This window comes from Mustela lutreola, chromosome X (assembly GCF_030435805.1).
Source record: "Mustela lutreola isolate mMusLut2 chromosome X, mMusLut2.pri, whole genome shotgun sequence".
NCBI lineage: Eukaryota > Metazoa > Chordata > Mammalia > Carnivora > Mustelidae > Mustela > Mustela lutreola.
Window position 1 is genome coordinate 69,372,530 of NC_081308.1, and position 21,121 is coordinate 69,393,650.

The 21,121-nt window shown below is 34.9% G+C and overlaps 1 protein-coding gene across 1 annotated transcript; it reads left to right on the forward strand.

Moving 5' to 3' along the window:
• The first annotated feature begins 259 nt into the window (after positions 1 to 259).
• Positions 260 to 1,303, forward strand: LOC131820988 (putative P2Y purinoceptor 10). Its single transcript, XM_059156807.1, is given in 1 exon segment — positions 260 to 1,303. A coding segment is annotated over 1 exon segment (1,044 nt).
• The last annotated feature ends 19,818 nt before the right edge of the window (positions 1,304 to 21,121 follow it).

Genomic DNA, 21,121 nt, shown 5'->3' on the forward strand with positions numbered 1-21,121 from the left:
AACAGTGACCTTTTTGATTTCTAAAAATAAGCTCGACAATGCTATTATATATTTGTAGATTGCCATGATGTTTTCAGGTTACATAAAAAATGCCTTTTGAATTTGTAAAAGCTCACACTTGAATACTTCTTTGACAGGGCATGTAGATATTTGAATAACCAAACATGAAGTGGCATGCCCTTGAACCTATTTTTACTTTATTTTCTGCAGAGATCATCATTCTAATGCTTTCCTCAAGGGAGGAACATACATCCTCAAGATGGGAAGTAATAGCACAAACAGTATAAGAACAAAGTGCACTGATCTTCAGGTGTCATTTCAGTACTGTCTCTATGCAACCATTTACATCCTCATATTCATCCCTGGTCTTCTGGCCAACATTGCAGCCTTGTGGGTTCTGTGCCACTTCATCAGGAAGAAAAATAAAGCCATCATTTTCATGATCAACCTCTCTGTGGCTGACCTTGCTCATGTGCTGTCCTTACCCCTCCAGATTTACTATTACATCAGCCACCACTGGCCCTTCCAGAAGGCCCTTTGCCTGCTGTGCTTCTACCTGAAGTATCTCAGCATGTATGCAAGCATTTGTTTCCTGACGTGCATCAGGCTTCAGAGATGTTTCTTTCCCCTCAAGCCCTTTAGGGCCAGAAACTGGAAGTGTAGGTATGATGTGGGCATCAGTGTTGCCATCTGGATCATTGTGGGGACTGCGTGTTTGCCACTTCTAATTCTGAGAAGTCCTGGTTTAACCAAAAACACTGAATCTTGCTTTGCCGATTTAGGGTTTCGACACATTAGCATGGCTTCCTCCATTAAAATGATACCTGTAGCTGAACTTGGAGGTTTTCTTTTGCCTGTTGTAATTATTACTTATTACACATGGAAAATGAGAAAATCTTTACAAGAATTCCAATCTCCCCCTCAGAATACTAAAGAGAGATAAAAGGCTTTGTGGATGGTCCTTATGTGTGCAGTGGTGTTCATTGTGTGCTTCACTCCTTACCACTTCAACTTTCCATTCTTTATGATGGTAAAACAACATGTCTTTTCAAACTGTTCCTTTATTAGAGGCACCCTATGTTTTCACATCATTTCTCTATGTCTTGCAGATCTGAATTGCTGCCTTGATCCCATTGTATATTATTTTTTGACTTCAGAGTTCCATGATAGGTTTTTGAAACACAGCGGTTTGGCTCTTCAGTCATGTGTGGGATGCAAAAACAGTGCTTTAGAAATTCATCATAGGAAAGAGGATCTTCAGACTATCTCTCTTGAAATTTTGGATGATTCAAAGACATTGTAATCAAATTACTGGTTAGAAAAATCTGTGTTCTCTATCAGGTTAGCCATGTCACCTTGAAGATTTTTCTTAAAAAATAAATGGTGTTTTGAGTGCCTTAACAATACATGGCATCCTTCCTTTCAACCTCAAAATGATCCTTCCAAATTTTCCATCCAAAAGGAAACATTCTGTTCTATGGAGCATATAATAAAATATCTTTCTTTACAGAAAGTAATAAGCAACAGAATAAATTGGACACCTGTTCCTCAGCAATGGGTCCAAAGTTTTCACTTTCTTCCTGCAAAAAAAAAGGTAATTGAAAATAAGTAGACATAACATTCAAAAATGTATAGGAGAGTAATATGATCCTACCTTTATTTAGAAAATTTATACTACCTGAGTAAAGTAAACTAAAGAGGAAAGTTTTTAATATTAATATGAGTTGTGGGAATTAATATGAGTATAACTTGGAATATCTATGAGCATTTCCTTTTGTCCCCTTGGGGAAACAAACAATTCAATTCATCCCAAATATCTCAAAGTATCATATTCACACACAGCACATACACCTTACACATAGAAGACAATAGTGTTCTAACATATGTCATAAACTTCAGAGTTTCAAGCTTTGTAATGAAAGCTCATTGTTTGAAAGTCTCAGAGAGTGTGTTATATTATGCTTACTTTTATATATTGGTACTCATTCAGAGAATTTTTTTATATTTGTATTAAAATCAATTGTACAATGATATTTCTACATTAATTCCTCTATATACATTCAAATATATCACAACTTTGCTTGATATATTTTAAATAATGAATTAATAAAGTATCATACATATGTAGTTTTCAGTTAGATCTCATTTCTCACAAGTAAAGACATATATAAAGAGAATATTGGTGGATTGAATATTATTATAAATGCATAATGAGAAATTGCAATTTTTAAAAAATATTTGTGGTGAAATAATTTTGTAATACAAATCACTACCATTGAAAAATTCAAAACTGAAAATTTCATATGTTGGTTTTCATTAAAATGGTATTTTATAAAGCAGTACTCAGGTTTATAAAATTATAAAGACTTACTGTCTTATCTTTATAAGGTTGGAAACTCACAAACTGTTTTATCTGTGTGATTTTTTTGTATTAGTAGCAATTGCCTATTAGAACAGAAACAGATAATAACATTTGTTACAGTGTTGAGAAAAATAGAGTATAACCTAATGTATAAACTTGTTAAAACACTATGTTGTACACATGAATGTAATGAAACATTGTGTGTGAACTACACTTGAATTAAAAATAATTTAGGAAAGAGAGGAAAGTGCTTCTTGGCATTGGAAGATAGCAGCAGAGTGGGAGGACCCTAGGCATGTCTTGTCTCACAAACACAGCTAGACAACTATCAAATCAATAGAAATACCCCAGAAAGTGACCTGAAGACTGAAAAAACAAACCCCACAACTGAAGGAAGAGAAAAGGTCACATCAAAGAAGGTAAAAGTATGGAGATGTGGTTTAAGGGAGGAAGGGATTACAGCCCCTGTTGATGGAAGGGAACCTTGGTCATGGAGAAGGTCAAGAGAGGACCACACTGGGGAACACACAAGGAGGATGTTTCCCAAAAGCCATTGATTTGGAAAAAAAAAGAGGGGCTGAATTTTGGGGGTTCTTAAAAACTGTGCAGCTTAAACCTGGAGTTTTAAAGGTCAGAGGGCTTGGATGGAATAAAACCCCAATGGTATTATGCTACTCCTGGAGAGAAGGCAGGCAAAAAACCTGGGGGCAGATGGCATGGAAACAAAGATCTGAAGAACTTCCGGGACACACAGAATGGAGATTATTCACTCTTCTTAGAGCACAACCCTGAGAGGCAGCATTCATGAAGACACATCTCCTAGAATAAAAGAGCTGACCAGTTTCATATGATAATAAAGGGAACAATCCAACAAGAAGATCTAACATTTGTAAATATTTATTCACCCAACATGGGAGCACCCAAAACAAATCATTTAAAAAAAATGGATGTAATTGATAGTAACACAATAATTAGTCGCCGAGTTTAACACCCAACTTACATCAATGGACAGATCACCAAAACAGAAAATAAAGAAGGAAACAGTGGCTCTGAATGACAAAATGGACCAATAATGAAGCAAAAAAAAAAGAGAAAGTAAAACAGTACCATTTACAATTGAACCAGAACCAAAATAGTACCTGGAAGGAAATCTAACCAAAGAAGTAAAAGGCCTGTTTCCTGGAAACTGTAAAACACTAATGAAAGAAATTGATGATCATACAAATAAATGGAAAGATATTCTGTGCTTATGGATTAGAAGAATAAATACTGTTAAAATGTCTCTGATACTCAAAGCAATCTATGCATTTAATATAATCCCTATCAAAATACCCCCAGCATTTTCCACATAACTAGAACAAACAATTCTAAAATTTGTATGAAACACAAAGGACCCCAAATAGCCAAAGCAACTTTGAAAAAGAAGAGCAATGCTGGAGGTATCACAATTCTGGACCTAAAGTGAAATTATAAAGATGTAGTGATCAAAACGATATGGTACGGGCATAAAAATAAACATAAAGATCAACAGAACAAAATAGAGGACCCAGAGATGAACCCACAACTATATGGTTAATTTTTCTTTGACAAAACAGGAAAGTATATCGATGGTAAAGACAGTCTCTTCAACAAACTGTGCTGGGAAAACTAGAAAGCAACAATGCAAAAGAAGGAAAGTAGACCACTATCTTATATGATATACAAAAATAAATTCAAAATGGATTAAAGACCTAAATGTAAGACCTGAAACCATAAAAATCCCAGCAGAGAAATTTAGTAACTTCTTTGGCATCAGTAAAGCCTTTGGCATCAGTCATAGAAACTTCTTTCTAGATAGGTCTCTGGAGGCAAGGGAAACAAAAACAAAATGAAAGATTGGGATCCCCTAAAAAAGAAACAAACAACCAAATTTCTGCATGAAAAAGGAAACAAGAAAACTATACAGCAACAATCTGAGGGGTTTGAAGTGGCGGGTGGGTGGGAGGTTGGGGTACCAGGTGGTGGGTATTATAGAGGGCACGGATTGCATGGAGCACCGGGTGTGGTGAAAAAATAATGAATATTGTTTTTCTGAAAATAAATAAATAAAATAAATAAATAAATATTAAAAAGAAAGAAAACTATACAGCAACCTACAGAATGGGAGAAAATACTTGCAAATTAATACCCAATAAAGAGATAGTATACAAGTTATATGAAGAACTTTTAAAACTCAACACCCCAAAATGAATAATCCTATTATAATGAACAGAAGTTGTGATAGAAACTTTTCCAAAGAAGACATACAGATGGCTAACATACACAAAAAAAGCTGTTCAACATTCCTCACCATCAGGGAAATACAAATCAAAACTAACAAGATAGCACCTCACACCTGTCAGAATGACTAAAATGGACAACATGGGAAATAACAGGTATCGGCACGGATGTGGAGAAAAGGGAACCCTTGCCTACTGTTAGTGCCAATACAAAGTGGCATTAAAGAAACAAAACAAAGAAGCAAAGGGGAAAAAAAGAGGAAAACCAGGAAACAGATTCTAAACTATAGAAAACAAACATGATTACCAGAGGTTACGTGAGTGGGAGTATGGGTTAGTTGATGGGGATTAAGGAGTGTACTTGTGATGAGTTCCAGTTGCTGTATGGAAATGTTTAATCACTATACTGTACATCTTAGACTAATATTGAACTGTATATTAAGTAACTGGAAGTTAAATTACAAAACAAATAAAAACCTAGGTTTCCTGAAGTCCTCTGCAGATTTGTATATCAAACAGTTGTATTTTGTAGAAAATATTGGTTAGCTCTTTTAAGTACCTGAACATTTAAAATATCATTTTAGTTGCAAATATTTATAAACTGTATTATGTCCTATTCACTTAAGCAGTTTTGTTTTTAAATAATGGGACACAATTTGAAAGAAGCATTAATCCACACTCAGAAGACCAATATACTAGTTTTAGGTCTGCTACTGATAAGCTAGGTATCTTTGAGCAAGTTAATTCTCTTCAGGTTTTCTTTTTTATTACATCTCCAAAAGTCTAGGTGATCTCAATATGAGGCATACTTTCTTGGAAAACGCTTTCTAAACCCTAAAACACTTTAGAAGTGTTTGTTTTGGTTAGTGTTAGTGTTGTTATTATTTAAGAAGAGCTTCAACTCTATGATTCAATGCAATCTTTTCAGGATGACTGAGGATCATCATTATAAACATGTTATTGTACTATATATATGCTACTCTCAGAGCAATTAAAATTTGTAGCTATTGAGATTTTGCTTGTACCTGCAATAAAATGGATGCATGGATTTTTAGTTCTTATATATTTGATTTTATAAGTGGTTCTTTATCTTTTCAGACTATCTATATTTGTCAGTGTACCTGCCTAATGAAGTCCATATCATTTCAATTAGTTCTTTGTAATCTTTTATGGCTTTGAGAACACACTAATCAAGCTAGTTATAACAGGGCTGAAATCTGACAAAAATGAGTAAATACTGATTATTTTATTTTATTTGGAGAGGATGTGTGTGGGAAGGGGGAAACATCTTATGGAACAAAATATACAGTGTTTGGTTTATGGACTTTATGACATCCATTTTGTCTATTCAAGATTATTTTACTTTTTCTTGGCTCTGTCAGCTGTGTTTGGATAGTTGAGGTGCAAAATATTTCAGTTCCAGATCACTGAGGTGTGACAAACTGTTTGACACCTAAAATTTCTTGGAATATAAATATTGCCAGAATTTGTTTATTTATGTGTATATATGTATATAGAAAGACATTTATATATACATTTATAAATAATTCCATATTTATATATTATATAAAATATATTTGTATATGAATGTATATATAATATCATATATAGAAATATGTGTATAATTTCAATAATCATATATATCAATTATATATAAAAGTCTATATGTTTGATATAAGTATTGCTATTCCAGCTTTCTTTTGATATTATTGTTTTTTAAAAAAGAATGTATTTATTTATTCGACAGAGAGTGACACAGCAAGAGAAGGAACACAGCAGGAGGAGTGGGAGAGGGAGAAGCAGGCTTCCCACCGAACAGGAAGCCCAATGTGGGGCTCGATCCCAGGACCCCAGGATCATGACCTGAGCCGAAGGCAGATGCTTAATGACTGAGCCACCCAGGTGCCCCTTGATATTATTTTCATTAAAAATATTTCTCCATCTTCTCACTTTCAATCTGCATGAGTGTTTAGATCTAAAATGATATAAATAAAGAGGGTGTTGCTCAAAAACTCTACTCATAGGCCTAGATGTCCATTAATGGCAGAGTTGACATGACCAGGACATCACAGTAGTCATGGTTGATGGCTCTGGTTTGGAAATAGAGATATACAATGTATATACTGTGTGGACAAAGGTATAAAGGATAAAACCTATTTTCCATGATCCTGTTTCATCAGAACACAAACTATTTTGCTCATATGAATGGGAAAGTGGAGAGGGAAAAAGAGAAACACAACAGCTATTGCCATAGAGGCCAAAAGTAACCATTCTGCATGAGCTAAAATATTGATGAAGAAGCTGTGAGCTCCACACTCAATGAAAGGAATAAATGTTTTCCAAAAAAAATCATCAGAAGCCATCTTGGGGACAATGGTGGAGATGTATTTCAGGTCCATGAGGAGAGTCAAGTCGAAAATACATGGGTGTGTGGAGATGGGTGTCCATGAGGATAAAGATGATCGCAACAGGCTGCCAAAGAAAGCCATAAAGAAAATGAGTACAATGAAAATGAAATGAAACAGGGCAATACTTGATGATGTTTACATCGATCTTGATTGTTGTTTACATCAGACTTGATGGTTGTTTACAACCCCACAAAAGGAAATCTGTTAATGTTTGGTTGCAGTTTTCCATTTTCTATTCAGTGCTTTTTCTGAAAAAGAAAAACTCATGTGTGGTAAATAAAGAAATATAAAAATTTTACTTGTTTTTCTTCAGATTATTTGAGGTTAATTGTGAAGTTTTCATTAAATACTCATTTTCCACATGTACCCTCCTTAATACCAGTAACCTGGTGATGTGCTCTGGGTGTTAAACACAACTAATGAATTGTTGGACAGTACATTAAAAACTAATGATATACTGTATGTTGGCTAATTGAATAATAAAAAGAAATACTAATTTCCCTAAATAAATAATCAAAATATCTTATTTTGAAAAAAAGTTCTATGTAGTTCACAAAGTCACAATGAAAGGTGGTAAGTGTATGCATTCAAAATCTGTAAATAATCCATAATACAATAAAAATAAAATATCTATAAAAATTATATATTCATATAATTTCAAAATTAATACTTGTTTTACTTGTTTCATTAAGAATAGCTTAATTAAAATTGCTTTATTGCTCTTGGGGAAGCTTATTTTTCATTTTTCATAATGTTCATGAGGGAATATCTCCTCCTTCTGGCCTTTGCTCCTTTCCTCTTTAAGGGCACTTGATAGAAATCCTCCTATGTATTTGGAGTCTTATTTGAGAAACATTAATCTTTTCTTCTGAAGTTGGCCTATTGTTTTTACAAGTAATGAACCTTATCCAGAAGATTTGGAGAAGCACAGAAACCAGATTGGCTTATCAACTATTCTGAAATTCTCAGACTTCCCCAGAGGGTTCCAATTTACTCTTACTTCTAGAAGAGGGTCTACATGTAGTCAATTTAATCCTGTATTTCTGGCCAGGCAAATAGCCAATCCTGTCTGTCTATGCCTCCCAGGAATGGCAAGCTTAAACCTACAGCTGTAACTGATAATAATTGGTTGAAGTTAGGTTCTAATACTCTTTCTGCCCCTAACTGTGTGATCTTGAGTAAGACACTTTACAAACACCCTGACACTATTTGCTCCTCTGCAATATGGTGATAATAATCTAGGATCTTTCTTCTTTAGAAGCCTCTTATAAGATTCAATAAGAAACATAGGTGATGGGGCACCTGGGTGGCTCAGTGGATTAAAGCCTCTGCCTTCGGCTCAGGTCATGATCCCAGGGTCCTGGGATCGAGCCCCACATCGGGCTCTCTGCTCAGTGAGGAGCCTGCTTCCTCCTTTTTCCTCTCTCTCCGCCTACCTCTCTGCCTACTTGTGATCTCTGTCTGTCAAATAAATAAATAAAATCTTTTTTAAAAAAAGAAACATAGGTGATAATTGTTTTTAAATTATAATGATTACTTAAATATAAGGACACAGGGAAAGGTAGTATTAAGAAAGGAATCAAGGAAAGCAGATAGTGCCTATATTGAGATAAAACACATAGGATATAATTAAATTTTTTGGAAGATTTTATTTGTTTATTTGGGAGAGAGACAATGCATGAGCAGGGGAAGTGGCAGGCAGGGGGAAAGGAAGAAGCAGACTTCCCCCCTGAGCAGGAAGCCCCATGAAGAGCTTGATCCCAGGGCTCTGGGATCATAACCTGAGCTGAAGGCAGACACTTACCCCACTGAACCACGCAGGTGCCCCAGAATTAAATATTTAAATAACTTATCAATCTCATAGAAGATATGAAGTCATGAAGTAGTGTCCAGGGTCATGGCAATACTGTTTGAGGTTCCTGGGAGTAACATAAAGAACCATTTACCTATCCCCTACCATGAATCAGTTGGGTCTAGCCTTTCAGAGGATAAAGTTATGATTAGGATTAAGGATCACTGGGTGTGGTGCATAAACAATGAATTTTGGGACACTGAAAAGAAATAAAGTAAAATTTAAAAAATCACAAAATAGAAATAATTCCCTAAAATTTAACATCCATAATGTAAATCAATCAAAATGAAACATAACCAATAAACTTATTTAAAATACAAAAAAAAAAAAAAAACGAATCTCTGAAGAAATCAAATATCAGAAACTGGTGATAGCCATAGGAAAATAGTGAAGATACAATAGAGCACAGTCAATATCTCCTATGGATGAATTCTGTAGATAGAATGCAAGGTCTCTAAAACATTTGAAAAGAGTGGACCTCAAACAAATCTAAAGGAACCTACAGTTGTAAAGAAGAGAGCCTGAAGGGAGAATAGTTTACCTAACAGTGTTGTTTGGACATGGATACATTTGCTGATGGACATTAAAAAGTCCAAAGTACATCCTTAATTCAGGGTAGTTTTACAATACCTGGTCTGGTTAAATATATCAGATAAGCAAATCTGAATAAATATAAAATAAGCAAAAACTCAGGCTCCTAAGAAAACACTGAATATACACACTTCTGCCTTTGCTCACACTGTTATTTCCATGTCAAGTGTGTCATTGCTTCTGTATATCCAGTCTTACAAAGTATTTCTAATTCAATTTTCACTGGAAAAACCACATAATCTCTTATATACAGTAAAGTTGTTGAAGGTACCCATCAAGGACGGTACAATATGTTGTACTCCATAACATATTGAAATTGAACCTAATTTTCAATGGGGATATTAATACTTTCATAGATAGTTTCTGTTGCTAGATTAAGACTTGCATATTTCTGTCTGTATGGGAAATTGCATTCTGGGTATAAATTAGACTATTGTTATATGGTGATCATATAATTAATCTATATTTCTCAGCATCATGCAAAAAGTAGGTGCTCATAAAAGCTTGTTTGGTGATTTAAAGGAATATATATAAAATATATTTAAAGGAATATTTATACTGAAAGGATTTAAAAGAATATATAATATATATAAATTGTATTTATAATTAAATATATGTATATAATATTCCTTTAAATATATATATTGAGAGCAAGATAGTCATTGCATCTTGGCAGATTGGTTGAACTTGTTGAATACAAATAGAAATATAAATGGGGCCAAAGTCTACCTGGATCTCCATTAACTATGATATCATATTGTAGTATGTTCTGAATTTTGTAGTTCTCTAAACTGTCTTCATAAATGGTACATTAACTACTAAAACATTAAAAATTGTCTCTGAAAGGTTATTTGCTTTTTGCTTTGATGTTGTGGTTCTATTAAAAAGGATATGTGATGCCTTCTTTTCTCACTAAGGAAGTGGAGGTGTGAAGGACTGGGTGCAGAACAAAGATAATATCTCACAAGACTAGTTACTCCTTCCTTCTTTCATCTATATTTTCAACTCTTTCTTTTATTTCCAATGAACTGAATAAAGTATTGATAAAATCAGACCTAAGTTCCATCTTAATTATTTGAAGTACCGTGTGTGTGTGCGTGTGTGTGTGTTTATAGTAGCCAGGAATCTCCTCCTGCTTTTGCTTCTATTTCAGCTCCTGTTCTAGCTTGCCATTCTGTAGTTACTCTCTCTCCTCTGGGCCATTCTTCTCCTTGGTCTGTGATGGAAGCTCAGTTAGATTCTAATTGTATTTCTGTGGGTTTGTTCCACCTACAGATCAATGAGAAGTTATTGCCTTATTTTTATACTTAAACATTTGTGGAGCTGGGTAAATGGAAGAGCAACTATAGAAAGAAGAAGGCCACAGAAGAACTACATATAGCCTAGGACAAAGGTGAGAGAGGTATATAAGGAAAACTTAACCTTTGTTATTGGTTATGGGTAGCTTATAGGCTGGTTGCATATGGACCTCAAATTGTATTTAGTATCACCTCTTAATTCTCTCCTCAGCCTATCTCCTTTGGTATCCACTGTCAATGGCATAAAAACATAGTTTCCTTGGCCTGACATCTAGTCTAGCCCTAGTCTCCTTTCCTTAGTCACACCTTCATCTTTTTTTTTTTCCACTCCAGCCAAAGTAGTGTTTTCATTCTCTTGCGCTTTTTCACCTCTGTGCCTCCTGATCCCTCTGACACCCTCTATTCTTCAGCCTATTACTATCTCAGCATCCCTTACCATGATGGTTTACCTTTATCCTTTACCTATCTCATTCAGGAATATTTCTCTATTTTTATCACATTCAGTGATGTCTCTTTACTTTGTGCTCCTATATCACCTATTAACTGGGCCACACTTACTATACTTAGCATATATTCTTAGCATATCTGGCATAGAATCTAAATTAGATAGGTTATTTAAAGATTGCCTTTGTATAATAAGAGTTTATGAATGGCAATCTGGGTGGAAAGAGTCAGAGAATGGAGGGGAGTATTTTAACGGACCTGACTTGATTCTGCATTTGCAGGATCAAGAAAATGCTATTTATCAATATTATAAAATGAAGGAGTAGGATCTGATGGAAAGAAAGAGAGCTAAAAACCTTTTCCTCCCCCAACTCGTGCCATTCCTTGATGTGGTCATTGTCAATGCCCTCATTTCAGGGGAAGAAAATAGTGAGAACCAAAGTATTGCTAGAGTTCTATAGTGAGTAATTCCACAGTAAGTGGTATTATAATAAGAACTCAGATCCACAAATCCTTTATCAGTCCTGTTCTTTTTCAACTACCTTATTCTACTTTTTGTACTACTCATTTAACTCACTCATATGTTACTTTTATTTTACCAGATTGAAAAAAAATCTATTAGTAGTTGCTTATTAACAGATTTATTTTTTAGGTCCTTAACTAGTTTATATTTTTGCTTTGTAGTTTTTTACCTTCTATTAATTTAAATAATAATAAAGCCCTAGGAGGCAAAATGCAGTGTTCTCCAGTATGTCTATGCCAGCATTATAAAGTGGATATTGCTAATTATCATCATTGATATCTTGAGTAAGTCATTGTGCCTCTCTGGGCTTGATTTTTTCATTTTTTAAATCACAGGTGTGTAATGCAAGCTTTCTAAGCTCTCTTTCAATTCTAACATTCCAACAAAGCTAATTTCTTATGTTAAAATTGTTTTAAAAATCTCAATGCAAGGATTTAATGCTTTACATTAGCAAGACATGACATAATAACTACTATCTTAACAAGATACAAAACCTAAAATTTACATTAGATCAGTTTTAGCTGATTGAACAGTAGAATGGCGAGTCAAACCTGACTCTAGCAAACAGGTTCATTTCACTTTATCTCTGTTACTTTGAGTTCTAACAATGAGCAATTATTGGTTTCTACACTTCCTTGGGCATTAGAATTGGGCAATCCTGGACCTAAATGTCAGCTCTACTATCAACTATTTGACTTTGATTGAGTTACTTGGTCTGTCTATGATCAGTTTCCTCACTGAGAATTGAAGCTAAAAATAAGATAAAGGAGAAATATACATAAAAACTCTTAGTACAATGGCACCTAGAAGGTGTGTAAGTAATCCTGGTGTTGACAATCTACATCATGTGCATTACCAAGGAGTGGCTTTTTATTACATCTTTTTTATGTGATTGTGGTACTGTATTTCAATCTTCAGTTAAGCTTGCAGTTCAGGAGATGGTAATGGTGAAAGAACATGAAATGATGTCTCTTGAAATCTGTCTCAACACATAGGCTACAAATTCATATTTAAAATTTATATGAAAAAAAGGAGAAGGAATTAAAAATGTCAGATGGCAGGTGAGGTGTTTCAAAGTAGCTCAGATAGAAGCATATGAGAAAAGTGTAAGCAGTCAAAAGAATTTGTATGAGCTAGCTTCTAAAACATGTAGCCACTCTAGTCCTCTGTATAAAAATAGAAATCTCAGTATCTAATAACAGATGCTGATTCAGGGACATAGCTAACCTTTGTCATATGCAAGTAAGCACTGGGTGAGATAACTATTTCCATGGAAATTACAACTTATTCTTATTTAAATGTCTGAATTCTACTACTAGTAATTATATCTTCATATCTTGGTTTGACTCAATTTAAAAATATGATGTTAATACCTAAAAGCTGACTCAGGGTGGCCACAACCAAGACAGGTGGCATGAATCTGGTTTAAAAAATAAGAATAAAATAAGTCAAACAGAGAGTCAATTATCATATGGTTTCACTTATTTGTGGAGCATAACAAATAACATGGAGGACATGGGGAGTTAGAGAGGAGAAGGGAGTTGGGGGAAATTGGAAGGGGAGGTGAATTATGAGAGACTATGGACTCTGAAAAACAATATGAGGGGTTTGAAGTGGCAGGGGGTGGGAGATTGGTGTGGTGTAAAAATAATGTATACTGTTATGCTGAAAATAAATTTTAAAAATCTTATTAAAAAATGAAAAAAAAATAAGAATAAAAATTAATAAATGAAAGAAAGAGAGAGAGATGGAATGAAAGAAAGAAAGACTCAATTAAGAACAAGGTAAGTAATGAAGCCATATAAAGAAACCAGCTTGCTAGAGCTCCCTATACACTAACCTTGAGTCCAAACTAACCTTAAGCCAGCAAAGTGACAATGATTACTTTATGGAAACTAAAATTGTTTACAGTCTTCCAGGTCTGAGGTTTGTCATGTTTCTGTTTTCTCTTGGCCTTGACTTTGTTACTGATGAACATGCACTGTCACCTGTATTTGCTGATGATTCTGAGAAAATGTTGCTGTTGTAGGGAAAGAGTATGGTCTGGGACTTAGAAGACCAAAAATCTTGTTCATGCTCTGCTGCTCATTTGCTTTGACCCAACACAAATCATTAGTTCTTTTTAGGCTTCAATTTGTTTCTTTCAAGTGAAAGTGTTGGAATTTATAGTCTCTGGGGCCCTTTCTAGGTCCACCATTCAGTGGCTCTAACAAGGGACCTCAAACTTTCTCGAAAAGTCCAGGCATATTGATGCGTGTGCATGGGACATGGGAAAACCATAAGGCACAAAGTCTCTGAGGTAAAGGAATAAAGGCTATAGAAAGTTACAATTTTAAAGAAGTAAAGATTAAATGATGATACATTTTATGGCTGCTGATACTACAGTCAGGCCTCTTCATTCATCCTCTGCTTATGTGGACCCATGTGGACCATAAGGAATGGTACTGTTATCAGGGAAAAGCTAGTGATATGCAAACAGGGACCAGACCCAAATCCAGTTAAATAGGGAAGTAGGAAACGTATTTTTCCTTTTCTCTTTCTGGAAGGTTCTATTAAAAATCTTATTTGTAATGTTAAAAAAAATGGCTTCAAAACATTAATGAAGGGGCACCTGGGTGGCTCAGTGGGTTAAGCCGCTGCCTTCGGCTCAGGTCATGATCTCAGGGTCCTGGGATCGAGTCCCGCATCGGGCTCTCTGCTCAGCGGGGAGCCTGCTTCCCTCTCTCTCTCTCTCTCTCTCTCTCTCTACCTGCCTCTCCGTCTACTTGTGATTTCTCTCTGTCAAATTAATAAATAAAATCTTTAAAAAAAAAAAAACATTAATGAAGATGGCATGTTGTAAATCAATGTGCACATTACAATTTCATTTAGAGTGAAAAGTGGTCCCAAATGAAGCATATATCTATAAAATATAGATGAAAAATAAAATTGACTAAAGTGAAAAATGGCCAAAAATGATGTATCTATAAAATGTAGATGTAAAAAATAAAAGTTAAAAATCAACTTAAAAACATTTGGTAAAATAATACACTAGTTGAAATGGGGGGAAAAGAAAAAAAAATGAAGTGGAAAATTTTAGAATGAGAGATAAATGAATCTTGAGAAAATACCTCAAGCTCAATATACTATTTTACTGTGGCGCTGGAGTTTTACAGTTTGTGGAATCCATAAACTAGCTGTCCACTGGCTCTTCCAGTTGGTCTTCTGGGGCAGGGTCCTGCTGTGCTACTTCTCAGTTTTCTTTGCTTGGGTGTAGTTGCACCACCCCTTGCCAGGGAGCTGAGCTCAATGTAAACAGTTTCTCTGTGGGGCTTTTATTTCCTGGAGGCCTTCTCCACCTCTTTAGAAGAACAGAATGGCTGTGCCCCAGTTTCTGGCCCCAGAGCCAAAAGATCACCATTCCTCCTCTTCAATAAATCCTTTGGGATAAACAGTTTTCATTTTCGTGTGTGCCAAACTCCACAGACTCCTTTAGTGTGTGCCCACTGCAATTCTCCTGGGAGGAGTCTGAGGGTCTGGTGTTACTGCCCTTTGTGTGCACTGGGGTTGAGAGCACTTGAGGATTCTTGTGCATACCTGCTCAACCGGGACAGCTAAGTGTTGCCTTACTTTCCTCTCCAGGGCCCCCAACCTGAGAGCTATTGCCTGTTTGTGGTCACTTTTGTTTGCCCCTGCCAGTGGATGACAGACAGCCCATGTGTTCCAGTCCTTTTCAGGGTGCTCAGGGTGCTCAGAGCAATCATCTGACTGGTCTGGCTCATGGTTTATGGTAGCCTGAGCTGAGAGTCCCCTCCTGGGCTCACTGACCATATCCAGTTTCCCCATGCCACTTACAGGTTCAGGTATCCCCATTTATTCTGTGACTCCTAGGATCTTGAGACCACACTGATACACCTAAAATTTTGCCTTTTCATCCCCTGGGCTCCTTTCAGACAAGGATGTCTCTCATCAGAGCAGATTTCTAAGGGTTCCAGTTTTGCCCTGTGAGGCTATATCACTTTCTGGTAGCTGCCTTATGGAGGCTCCCTCCCACCTCCATTTATCTTCTGATATCTCCCTGTAGATTCATCTCTCTGTACCTCCTACCTTGCAAAAAACAGTTGTTTTTCTACTTGTAGAGTTCCAGATATAGTTTCTTACATCTCATGTTGAATTCATGGGTGTGCAGAATGGTTTGATAGATATCAAGCTAAATTCAAAGGACCAGATGAACTGAGGTCCCCTACTCTTCTGCCATCTTGCCTATATCTCTCTACACTATGTTCTTGAACCCTCTTCTAAGGAGAACACGTCTTAAGGTAGTATTTTGTCTTTAACTTCCTGTATTTCATTATTAGTTTTAATGCAATTCTCCTTTTATTGAAAAAGTCCTGAGGTGGGGCTGTTAAGCAATTAATTGCAGGTCAGCTTTATAATCATCTAGGGATATCTTGTAAAAATCCATTTTTTCCCCTCAGTTCTGTTAGTCAAACTGGTTGTTAACTATGACTGTACCTTTAGAATTACTTGGCAAACTGTTTAGTTTTATTTTTTTAATTGAGTTGTGGCCCAAGTGTTATGATTTAATAGCCTTGGGTGGAGCTCAATAATAAGTTTTTTAAGCTATAATATAAAAATTATTATATAATATGCCATTAATTATTCTAATATGTACAACTCAAGGGCTTTTAGCATATTCAAATTATTGTGTAACAATTACCTTTATCAGGTTCCAAAATATTTTTGTGACCCAAAAGGAAAATGCATAACTATTAAGTGGTCACTCTATTTTCTTTCAGTCTGTATGCATTTATTTATTCTGGATATGTCATATCAATGGAATTGTACGATATGTGACTTTTGTGTCTGGCTGCATTCATTTGCCATAATATTTTCAAAGTTCACCTATGTTGTAGCAGTTCATTCATTCTTATGGCCAAATAATACTTTATTGTATGGTTATACCACATGTTTATCCATTCATCAGTCAATGGCATTCAGGTTGTTTTTACCTTTTAGCTATTGTAAATGTGCTGCTATGGACAATCATAAATGAGTGTTTTTGCTTGGATAATTATTTTCCATTGTTTTGGTATATAATAAAAGTTGAATGTCTGGATTATATAGAATGCTAGGTAAAATCTTTAAAGGGACAAACTTTTTTCCATGGCAGCCACTTTATATTATATATTCCCACCAGCGATCTATGAAGGTTTCATTTATTCCACATTCTTAAATCTAGCCATCTAATGGGTATAAATTAGCTTCTTATCATGGTTCTGATTTGCATTTCCCTGATAGCTAATAATATAAAACATTACTTAATGTGTTTATTGGCCATTTAACTCTTAAATTTAGGTCTTAGATTAATTCTGAATTAGCTTTTATATGTGATATATATATGTACATATATATCATGAGGTAGAAGTTTATATATATATGTATGTGTGTGTATATATATATATATATATATATATATATATGAGGTAAAAGTTTAACTTCATTCTTTTATATTTAACTAGTACATTTCCCAGTAATATTTTTTGAAAGACTTTTTTTTTCCTTTATTGAATGGTCTTGGCACCTTTGTCAAATATAAATTGACCATAGGCAAAGAGTTTTATTTCTGAACTCTCAACTCTATGCCACTGATCTATGTGTATATCCATGTCAATATCACACTAGTTTTGATACTATAGATTTGCATTACATTTGCAAATTGGTAAGTATGAGTTCTTCAAATTTGTTCTCTTTCAAGACTGTTTTAACTATTCAGTGTCTCTTGCAATTTCATATGACTAGGATCAGATTTTCCATTTCTGGAAAAAGGGGTACTGAGATTTTGATAAGTATTTCATTTAATCCCTAGATGCTTTAGGACATATTGCCATCTTAAAAATATTAAGTCTTTCAAGCCATTAATATGGTATGTATTTCCATTTATTGCTATTTTAATATTTTAATGCTCTTATAAATACACTTGTTTTCTTAATTTTAATTTCTGTTCATTGATGTTGTATAGAAATGCAAGTGACTTTTGCCTGCTGATATTGTATTCTACAACTCTGGTCAATTCCTTTATTAGACCAAATCAGTTTTCTTGTGGGTTCCTTAAGATTTTATATGTATAAGATTATATCATGTGGGAATGGAGATAATTTTACTTCTTCATTTCCAATTTGTATTTTTGCTTTACAAAATCTCTGACTAGAACTTCAAGTGCAATGTTGAAGTGGTAAAAGCAAGAATCCTTGTTCTTGTTTCTGATTTTTGAGGGAAAGTTTTCAGTCTTTCACAATTGAATTATAATGTTAGGCGTGAGTTTTTCATAAAGGTTCTTTTACAAGTTTTTTTGTTTGTTTTGTTTTGTTTTTAAGATTTTATTTATTTATTTGACAGACAGAGATCACAAGCAGGCAGAGAGGCAGGCAGAGAAAGAGAGGGGGAAGCAGGCTCTCCACTGAGCAGAGAGCCCAACACGGGGCTCAATCCCAGGACCCTGAGATCATGACCTGAGCCGAAGGCAGCGGCCTAACCACTGAGCCACCCAGGCGCCCTTATGGTTGTCTTTTCTTATGTTTCCCTTACTTGGCTTTTGTATTAGCAAAATGATGGCCTCAGACTATGAGTTATGAAGTGTTCTTTCCACTTCTATTTTTTTTCAAATAGGTTTAAAATAATCAGTGTTCTTTTTCAAATGTTTGGTAAAATTTACTACTGAAGTCCTCTGGTCCTGTGTTTTGTTTTTTTTCCTTTTTCCATTTATGATTGTGGGAGGCCTTGATTCCTGATTCTCTTTAATTTCTTTTAAGGTCCATTCATATTTTCTCTTTCTTCTTAAGCTATTTTTTCATAGTTTGTTACCAAGAATTTGTTTTATTTGCATTAACTAATTGGTACAGAATTGGTCATAGTATTTTCTTATAATCATTTTTATTTAATATCTCCACATTTATTCCTTAGGGTAGTCATTATATTATTCTTTTGCCTTTCCATGGGCAATCTAGCTAAAGTTTTAGTAGAAAAAGACAACTATCATATGATCTCCCTGATATGAGGAAGTGGCGATGCAACATGGGGGCTTAAGTGGGTAGGAGAAGAATCAATGAAACAAGATGGGATTGGGAGGGAGACAAACCATAAGTGACTCTTAATCTCACAAAACAAACTGAGGGTTGCTTGGGGGAGGGGGATTGGGCAAGGGGGTTATGGACATTGGGGAGGGTATGTGCTGTGGTGAGTGCTGTGAAGTGTGTAAACCTGGTGATTCAGAGACCTGTACCCCTGGGGATAAAAATATATGTTTATAAAAAATAAAAAATTAAAAAAAATTAATGAAATAAAAAATGAATAAATTTATTACCAGATGAATAAAAGCTGAAAGAATCTGTTATAAGTAAGCCTATCTTATAAGAAATTCTAAAGGGAGTACTTTTCTTTTTCTGAAAAGAAAAGTCTTTTCAGTCCTTAGGGTTGAAAAGAAAGGGTACTATGTAGTAATAAAAGTTACACTAAGAAATAAAGACCAATGTTAAATGTAACTACAGAGGTAAAATAAATGCCAGTAATACTGCATTATTGGTTTAAATCTTTCTTTTTTCTATGACTTAAGACACGGATGAATACAACAATTATAAACCTGTACTAATTGACACCAAATATAAAAAGATTATCTGTAACAAAAACACCATAGAAAATGAAGAAATGGGGATATAAACTAGTAGATTTATTGTATCCTATTAAAACTACATTGATATATGAAATTCAATGTAATAAAGTTAAGATGTTAATTACTAAGAAAAAAAATACAGAAAAAGGAGAAGGTAATCAAATTAGTAAACTAGGAAAAAAAGTCACCTTGAAAGCATTAACGAAGAAATTGTGGAACAACAACAATGAAAAAGATAAGACATTGAAACCAAATACAAAATTATCAGTAGTAAGTCCTTCCTATTCAACAATTATTTTTTCTTCTTTTTAATTTAATGTAAAAATTTAAATTAATTTAAATATTTAATTTATAATAAATATTAAAATAAATTATTTTTATTTATATATTTATGTGTTAAGCAAATATTAAAATAAATTAATTTTAAAAATAAATTTAATTTTTTCAGTGTTCCAAATTACTTTAAATATAGGTGATTATTTACTAATTGAATAAAAACTAAAGAAGTAATTATTTTAAATGTAAATTTAAAACTTTATTTTTTTTAATTTTTTATTTTTTATAAACATATATTTTTATCCCCAGGGGTACAGGCCTGTGAATCACCAGGTTTACACACTTCACAGCACTCACCAAAGCACATACACTCCCCAATGTCCATAATCCAACCCCCTTCTCCCAAAACCCCTCCCCCCAGCAACCCTCAGTTTGTTTTGTGAGATTAAGAGTCACGTATGGTTTGTCTCCCTCCCAATCCCATCTTGTTTCATTGATTCTTCTCCTACCCACTTAAGCCCCCATGTTGCATCACCACTTCCTCATATCAGGGAGATCATATGATAGTTGTCTTTCTCCGCTTGACTAATTTCGCTAAGCATGATGCGCTCTAGTTCCATCCATGTTGTCGCAAATGGCAAGATTTCATTTTTTTGATGGCTGCATAGTATTCCATTGTGTATATATACCACATCTTCTTGATCTATTCATCTGTTGATGGACATCTAGGTTCTTTCCATAGTTTGGCTATTGTGGACATTGCTGCTATAAACATTCGGGTGCATGTGCCCCTTTGGATCACTACGTCTGTATCTTTAGGGTAAATACCCAATAGTGCAATTGCTGGGTCATAGGGCAGTTCTATTTTCTACATTTTGAGGAACCTCCATGTTGTTTTCCAGAGTGGCTGCACCAGCTTGCATTCCCACCAACAGTGTAGGAGGGTTCCTCTTTCTCCGCATCCTCGCCAGCATCTGTCATTTCCTGACTTGTTGATTTTAGCCATTCTGACTGGTGTGAGGTGATATCTCATTATGGTTCTGATTTTTATTTCCCTGATGCCGAGTGATATGGAGCACTTTTTCATGTGTCTGTTGGCCATCTGGATGTCTTCTTTGCAGAAATGTCTGTTCATGTCCTCTGCCCATATCTTCATTGGATTATTTGTTCTTTGGGTGTTGAGTTTGCTAAGTTCTTTATAGATTCTGGACACTAGTCCTTTATCTGATATTTCATTTGCAAATATCTTCTCCCATTCTGTCAGTTGTCTTTTGATTTTGTTAACTGTTTCCTTTGCTGTGCAAAAGCTTTTGCTCTGGATGAAATCCCAATAGTTCATTTTTGCCCTTGCTTCCCTTGCCTTTGGCGATGTTCCTAGGAAGATGTTGCTGCGGCTGAGGTCGAAGAGGTTGCTCCCTGTGTTCTCCTCAAGGATTTTGATGGATTCCTTTCGCACATTGA